This window comes from Capricornis sumatraensis, chromosome 16, assembly GCF_032405125.1.
Source record: "Capricornis sumatraensis isolate serow.1 chromosome 16, serow.2, whole genome shotgun sequence".
NCBI classification, from domain to species: Eukaryota; Metazoa; Chordata; class Mammalia; order Artiodactyla; family Bovidae; genus Capricornis; species Capricornis sumatraensis.
Window position 1 is genome coordinate 49,155,449 of NC_091084.1, and position 8,766 is coordinate 49,164,214.

At 38.8% G+C, this 8,766-nt stretch overlaps 1 protein-coding gene across 1 annotated transcript; it reads right to left on the reverse strand.

Moving 5' to 3' along the window:
- Positions 1 to 1,351: 1,351 nt before the first annotated feature.
- On the reverse strand, positions 1,352 to 2,290 carry LOC138092528 (olfactory receptor 52E4-like). Its single transcript, XM_068988524.1, has one exon. It carries the CDS (start codon positions 2,288 to 2,290, stop codon positions 1,352 to 1,354), a length of 939 nt encoding a protein of 312 aa, XP_068844625.1.
- Positions 2,291 to 8,766: the final 6,476 nt, after the last annotated feature.

The window sequence follows — 8,766 nt, forward strand, 5'->3', positions numbered from 1 at the left end:
ACATAAGAGAATATCTTCATGTTTTTGAGTTCAGCAGAAATTTCCTCAACATGATTAAAGAACAATAGCTTTATTGAAAAATATTTATAAATTGAACTACATTGAACATGACAACTTTAATTTCTCAAAAAACACCACCTAAAGGGTTAAAAGCTAGATGATATAGTGGAAGAAGAAGATACCTGCAGGATATTCATATCTGAGAAAGAACTCAAATACAGGCCGTAAAAAAGAATTTTCGTGATGTCACTGGAAACAATTCTGCAAAAATGAGCACAGATTTTACAAAGTGTTCTGAATAAAACATCCAAATGGCAAATAGCCATAGTTTTTATGACACCATGAATGATCAAGAAAATGTATACTGATGCATCACATATCCCACATAATGGTAACAAAATGGTAACATCAACACTCACCCACAAGCATACATAAAAAAGAAATAGTGCTGGTGCGGATGCACAGCAATTGGCTGACACGTAACTGCTAAAAATGTAAAATGATGTATAGTTCTGGAAAACTGTAACTTTCTATTAATACAAAAATAATCACTCAGCAGTCATACCCTTAGAAGTTATAACTGCCTGCAAGTAGCTCCCAAACAACATGTAGAGAAATATTTAAAACAACTTTATTGAAAATAACCCAAAATAGGATAAAGCCTAAATGCCCATTCAGAATGGGTAATTAAATTTTGTACATTCATAAAATGGAATGCTATACAACAATAGAAAGTAACAAGTTTCACCATATGCAATCACATGAATTCATCTCATAGATATAATTTTGAATAAAATCAGCCACCACAAAGGATGCATATTATATGACTTAATTAGTATTAAAACTAGAAACTAATTGATAGTACCAGATGTGAAAAAATGATGAACTCTGAAAGTTACTGACTAGCAGTGGCATGAAGGCTCCTTATGTGTTGTTGGCAGTGCCACATATTTTGATATAACTAGTAGGTTACAAAGCTTCTGTGCTGTCCTTAAGAAGCACAGGTACTCAAACAAATGCTTTTTCTGGGGCCACTGACTATGTGAACAGTTTGAATCCTGTCCAAATCAGCATGCCAGAACTATTTTGATAGATCAACCTTTAGCAGTCTCATGAAATGAATACTGTGTCACCCAAGGAGCAGTCTGTTTTCTAAGTCACTACCCTAGAATTGGGGCCACTTAAAAGACTCTTGGCATCTCTATAGGCAGTATTTCTGGAGCTCTATGGGCCTTAATCACATTTCATTATGCATGAAATAATACTGAGCTCTTTTTTTCTGTTCCAAGATTCTGTAGTTGAGAAACACAATCTCCTTTCCCTAAAACAAATATCTCTGAGACACCTTGTATCAGCCTTTTCTCAAAAAGATGCTTGAAACCTTCTCCCGAATCTGCTTAGTCCTCACTCCATAGATAACAGGATTAAGGGCAGGTGGAACAACAACATATAGATTAGCCAGGAGAATATGAATGTATATGGGGACATTCCTGCCAAATCGGTGAGTCATGAAGGAGAAAAATGCTGGAGTGAAGAAGACTAGAATAACACAGATATGGGAGCCACAGGTATTAAGGGCTTTTCGTCTGGCCTCCCGAGAAGGAAGGCAGAAGACAGCTTGGAGTATTCTCACATAGGAGATGACGATTAGAAGCACATCAACAAATACCATGGATATGAGAATCAATCCAAATATTACGTTCGCGTTTATGTTGGCACAGGCAAGTCGAGCGATTCCCATGTGCTCACAGTAAGTGTGGGGGATTATATGGTGTCCACAGAAGGGAAGCCTCAAGATGAGAAACACCAGAGGGAAAACCAAAATGAAATTAACACCAAACACCACAACGAGGATGAAACCAATAGTTCTGTTAGTGAGAATCAGACTATACCGCAAAGGATTGCAGATGGCAACATAGCGGTCAAAGGCCATGGCAACCAGCACTACAGTCTCCATAGCAGTGAATATATGAATGAAGAACATCTGGGTGACACAACCCCCAAAGCTGATTTCCCTTAAATTAAACCAGAATATGCCCAACATCTTAGGGATGGTGGATGTAGACAGACCCAGGTCAATGCAGGCTAACATAGCCAAGAAGTAAAACATAGGCTGATGAAGACTTTGCTCATTTTTGATCACAAACAGGATAGTGTTGTTCCCCACAAGGGCAATCAAATATACAGAACAAAAAGGAAATCCAATCCAAACGTGCATCTCTTCAAGGCCTGGTACTCCCAGTAGGAGCAAAGAGGAGGGGTGGAAGTCAGTGGCATTTGAGGGGAACATCTTCTCCCTGTTCTCTTGGAATCCCAGAGAAGACAAACAAATGATCAAATAATTTAAAAAGTCAAACTATCTCAAAGGAAAGAATATAATAAATTGTGAGCGCTAATCAGTAGAAAATTGTGAAAGAGATTAGATGCTAGCTTTTAAAGTATGGATTTATTCAGATCTTCAAAAACAATAATTTTTCTAAGTGTAGAAAACAAAGTCTTTGGTTTCATAATATTACTCGTTCAGGAAAGAGACAGTAGCCAAATAACAGATATGTACATATATACATGTGTATACATATATGTATATATATAATGCACATATACATTTATATACACACATGTACAACAGGTAGATGGTAGAAAAATAAGTGCCTTGAAGTAAAACAAAACATGACAAGTAGATGAAGCTGGTGTCATTTTAAATTTATCGTGAAGAAAGTCCTCTCTAACAAAGTGACATATAAGAGGTTACATGAATGCAGTATGAGGATGATTCAGCTTAATGTTAGTAATGAACACTAAAGACCTTTGACATGGGATGACACTTCAGTTTTAATTCTAGAAAGAAAAATTTTTAGAGCTGCGGAGTATAAGCTGAAAGCAGTGATAATTGTTCTCTAATAAAGCTATGAAATAATGGCTTCAGGAAACTCAGTAACACTCTCTGGGGGATGAAGAAGCAGGTTTGTGAGGAGCAGTAAAGAAGAAATTGAATCCTCCCTCCTTGTTTTATTTTCTTGGGCTTCCCTGGTGGTGCAGAGGTTAAAGCGTCTGCCTGCAACGTGGGAGACCTGGGTTCAATCCCTGGGTCAGGAAGATCCCCTGGAGAAGGAAATGGCAACCCACTCCAGTATTCTTGCCTGGAGAATCCCGTGGACGGAGGAGCTTGGTGGGCTATAGTCCACGGGTCGCAAAGAGTCGGACACGACTGAGAGACTTCACTTTCTGTTATAAGTGGCTGGTATGGCAAATTGGAGCTAGGGGTATATCTGCTTGGGAGGTTCTCTGAACACCTCAGCTAAGTGAGACTCACTTAAGATGGACAGACAAAGAACGTCATTACATTACATCTTTTTTTTTTTTTGATCAAACTTTCTATTGAAACATCTGTAGAAATTGACTAAAAATTCTAGACAGGAGGAAAAAGATTGTGTCTTATTTTAAAATATCCTTTTTGGTCTATGCTTTTAAGAAAAACTGAGATTAACAAAAAACAAAGTGGAAGACTTTACCCTACCCCTACCAAAAATATTCCAGCAACACATACCTTATGCTTCTCTGTTCCTTATAGCCCCAGTCCTATTCAGGGGGTCATTGTTTGTCAATATTTGTCAGAACTCATGTCCCTCATGTCTGGCAATTCCTTACTCCTAGAGCCCAGCCTTGAGCAGCACCGCCTGCCTTAGCCATGTCCGTGCTTCATATGCATGATCCTTTCAGGATCAGATTACAGCAATATCTCCCCATCTGACTTTATATAATCATCATAACTATAGAGAAAATTTATTCTTGTGCTGCAATTAGTCCCAACCCCCAATCCATCTCACACAGAACCATTAATCCCTAGGGTCTAGAAGGTCCCTCTTCTGAAAAAGAAGAGTTAATCCTCCTATGACTGTATTTTTGTACCATGAGGTCTATGGTTACCACCTTCATTATTAGTGTCCACTCTACCCAGTTCCACAGACTCTATCACTAAATTTTGCCTAGCAGCATTAAACTCTTAAAACCTGTTGGTTTTGATTTACAAAAACAGAAGGAAGATGATAGAGTTAGAATGTATGATATAGCCTGGAATAATAATGAATATAAAAATGCTAATGCCATGGCTTGTAAACATGGTACTGAATTCTGTGAGCAGGAGTCCAGGCCTTCTGGAGTACACATGCCAAATCTTCCAGAATTGTGCTAATTCATGGAATTTCAAGGAGATTGGAGCAGTAATAGTTTCTTTACTATACACACTCTGAACTCACAGAGATCCAACATTCCCTTCCCCTTGGGATCTAACATCATTGTGACTGAAAGTAGCAGCCTTAGTCTTCCATGTCGGTATTCAGATTTCAAACATGCCATCTCATGATGTCTAAGCTCCTTGTCCTTTTTTGTTGAGATGATCAACAAAGCACCAGAAGACTCTGGTGCTTCCAGGGTCTAGATTACACCGTGGATGAGTAGATTTACCCAATCAGGACAAAAGAGTGGTTGGCATAAAAAGGCTAGAAATCCTCCCACATGTGAGTGGATACAGGTAAATAAATGTGAAATGGAAATTTGAGAAGTCAGTGAACAGGGAAAAATAGTTTAGGGGGAAGGAATAGCAGAGAACAAAATAACTTACTGTCAAAGATGGCGGAGGAATAGGTGGACACGGAGTATATCTCTCTCCATGATACATTAGGAATACACCTTCATGCACAGAAGTGCATGCGGAACACCAGCTGAGAGCAGACAGGAGTACCTGACCAATGGAGAAGAATATATAGAACCAAAATAGGATGAAGGAACTAGGGGGGAAAACAGGAGTGTTAGTAGGACTGGACCTGCCCTCAGCAGGTGGGGGAACTGAAGCAGGGGTCCAATAACCACATTGGGGCAATTCTCTGAGTCAGAAGAGAAACAGGCTGAGAGTGAAACAGCTGATCTGTGGCACCCTAAATAGAATGAGAATCAGACAGTCCTTGCTGCAGCCACACATACTTCAGACAGGGATGCAGGTTCCCTAGAAGGCACAGCAGCTGGGAGCTGGATTTTAGGGATTGTGGAGCAATCCTAGGGTGAGGGCTGCTGTTGACTGCAGAGAGACAGATTGAGGGGATGTGAGGAAGGAGACTGTGGTAGAAAATGCCTGTGGAGAAAAGCCAGGAAGCCATGGAAGCAAGGGAATACTGCTGAGTCATGTGTAGGGGGTGAAGTCATCACCATAGACTCTCTCTCCACAACTGCACCACGTCCACACCTGGCCTTCACTTGGGCAAACCCAAGTCCTCCAGGGTAGCCTCAGGAGCAAACTCAGTGGACAACCCACATGCAGAGGTGGAAATAAAACCACAGTTAAAAGCCAAGGACAGTGTGGATAAGGAAGAAGACTGAAAACCTTCCAACCAGCTGTACAAGCTGCAGATTAAATTCACACAATCAACGAGGCCGACTCTGTGTCTACGGAATATATAAAAAGGACACTGTGAGAGCCCACAAAAGAAAACGCACTAGTTCTGATAGCTGTGGACATTGGAGGCAAGAACACACAGGAGTAGGGCTAGATTAGAATCTGAGCAGCCCCCACAGCAGGTCCCGAGACCAGCCCAGTGTTGGAGGGCATCCTGGGGAGGTGAGGTGGACTGACTCCCAGCGAGGGAAAGGACTCTGACAGAGTAACTCAAGAAAAATTTTTATTATTCTTATGTTTTGACTTGTTCTGTAGATTCTTTGGGATTTTTTTCTTTCTTTTTTCCCCTCTCACCACCTCTTTTTAGTTGTTAATTTTATTGGCACTATGAAATCTAATTAAGCTTTTGAGCTTTTTTTTTTTTTGCTCAGTCACATTTTTTATTGTTATAAACCTCTGCCTCTACATTGGGCTTTTGCAGATCTGTGGAGTTTTCCTTTTTTTACTCCCCTTTTTTTAATCTCTCATTTTTTAATTTTAATTTTAATTTTTAAACTTATTACTATTTTTTCTACATTTATTTCTTTATTTGCTTTTCCTACTGTTCTTTTTCCCTTGCAGTTAATCTTTAATATACATAAATCTTTATCTACCTCTATTTAACTTTGCATATCTGATCTTTCTTTCTTTTCTTTCTTTCCTTTCCTCTCAACATATTTGTTACTTTTGTTTTCATTGCTTTATTTCCCACTTGGCATCTTTCTTTAGTTTTGTTTTTCAGTTTGTGCTTTAATTAGTTTTGTTCTTAACTGGTAGATAGAAGTGTTGGTTTCCTTTGTTTGCTGGGTCAAGCTATTGTACTTTTTTTTGTTGGACTGTTTTGATTTTGCTTATGGGTGTATATGCATATGTGTATATTCCATTATTCTAATTATTACTTGCCTGATTTTGTAACTGCCTTTTGTTTTAATCTCACTTAACGCCATAATTAAAAGATGCTTACTCTTTGGAAGAAAAGTTATGACCAACCTAGATAGCATATTCAAAAGCAGAGACGTTACTTTGCCGACAAAGGTCCGTCTAGTCAAGGCTATGGTTTTTCCAGTGCTCATGTATGGATGTGAGAGTTGGTCTATGAAGAAAGCTGAGCGCCGAAGAATTGATGCTTTTGAACTGTGATGTTGGAGTAGCCTCTTGAGAGTCCCTTGGACTGCAAGGAGATCCAGCCCTGGGATTTCTTTGGAAGGAATGATGCTAAAGCTGAAACTTCAGTCCTTTGGCCACCTCATGCGAAGAGTTGACTCATTGGAAAAGACTCTGATGCTGGGAGGGATTGGGGGCAGGAGGAGAAGGGGACAACAGAGGATGAGATGGCTGAATGGCATCACTGACTCAATGGACGCGAGTCTGAGTAAACTCTGGGAGTTGGTGATGGACAGGAAGGCTTGGCATGCTGCGATTCATGGGGTCACAAAGAGTTGGACACGACTGAGCGACTGAACTGAACGCCATAAGAAAACACTTGTGGAATACTCATTCCTGACCAGAGATCAAGCCCTGAGCCTTTGGACTAGGAGCACTGACTCCAAGACCCTAGAGCACCAAAGAACTAACCCTGGGGAGTATCAAATAGTGAGAACTCACACAAAGGAAACCACTTGAATACTAGACCCTGCGTCACCCAACCACCAGTAGCACCCTGTGCAGGACGCCTCATCTAAACAACTAAGGAAGCAAAACTACAAACCCAATCATCAGCAGACAGGATTACCACCTCACTCAGCCTTTCCCATCAGAGGAAAAACAAACAAAAACAAAAACTCAACACAAATCTCACCCAATAGTAAGCTTACACAAACCACTGGACTATTCTTAGGAGGGCAGAAACCAAAAGGAAGAAAGAATTTGACCTTGAGGCCTGGGAAAAGGAGACCTCAAACACAATAAGTTAAAAAATAATAATAATGAAAAGGCAGAGAACTACTAGACAAATGAAGGAACAAACACAGATATCCAAATAAATAAAGAGGAAATAGGTAAACTACCTGAAAAAGAATTCAGAATCATGATAGTAAAGTTGATAAAAACCTTGAAAGCAAAAGGGAAAAAATACAAGGATCAAATAACAAAGACCTGGAAGAATTAAGAGTAAACCTACAGAGACAAACAGTTACTGAAATTAAAAATACTCTAGAATGAATCAGTAGCAGAATATCTGAAGCAGAAGAACAAATCAGTGAACTGGAAGATAAAATGGTGGAAATAACTTCTGAAGAGCAGAATAAAGTAAGAAGAATGAAAAGAACTTAGGATATTCTCAGAGACCTCTGGGACACTATCAAACACACCAACATTTGAATTATAGAGGTCCTAGAAGAAGAAGAGAAAAAGAAAGGGTATGAGAAATTTTTTAAAGAGATTATAGTTGAAAATATCCCCAATATGGAAAAAGAAATAGTCAATGAAGTCCAAGAGGCACAAAGAGTCCAATACAGGATAAACCCAAGGAGAAACACTCCAAGATACATACTAATCAAACTAACAAAGACTAAACACAAAGAAAGAATATTAAAAACAGCAAGGGAGAAACAACAAGTTTCATACAAGGGAAACCCCATATGTTTAACAGCTGATCTTTCAGCAGAAACTCAGCAGACTGGAAGGGAAATGGCAGGATATATTTATATATATAAGTACTGAAAGGGAAAAATCCACAACCAAGATTACTGTACCAGGCAAGGATCTCATTCAAAATGATGGAGAAATAAAAAGCTTTTCAGACAAGCAAATATCAAGAGAATTCAGTACCATCAAACCAACTTTACAACAAATCTTAAAGGGACTTCTATAGACAAGAAATACAACAGAAAATACTATCTACAAAATCAACCCCAAACAATTAAGAAAATGGCAATAGGAACTTATATATCAATAATTACTTTTAATCTAAATGGATTACATGCTCCAACCAAAAGACACAGACTTGCTGAATGGATACAAAAACAAGACCCATATATATGCTGTCTACAAAAAACCCACTTCAGACTTCAAGACACATATAGACTGAAAGTGAAAGGATGGAAAATATATATTCCATGCAAATGGGAAGCAAAAGAAAGCTAGAGTAGCAATCCTCATATCAGACAAAATAGACCTTAAAATAAAGAAGATTATAAGAAATAAGGAAGGACACTACATAATGATCAAGGGATCAGTCCAAAAGGAAGACACAACAATTGTAAATATTTATGCACCCAACATAGGAGCACATCAATACATAAGAAAAACACTAACAGACATAAAAAGAGAAATTGATAGTAACATCATAATAGTAGGAGACTTTAACATCCCACTGACACCAATGTACAGATCATCAA

Excerpts from the sequence above, each read along its gene's own strand:
- LOC138092528 (XM_068988524.1), bottom strand. The coding sequence starts at position 2,290 with ATGTTCCCCTCAAATGCCACTGACTTCCACCCCTCCTCTTTGCTCCTA.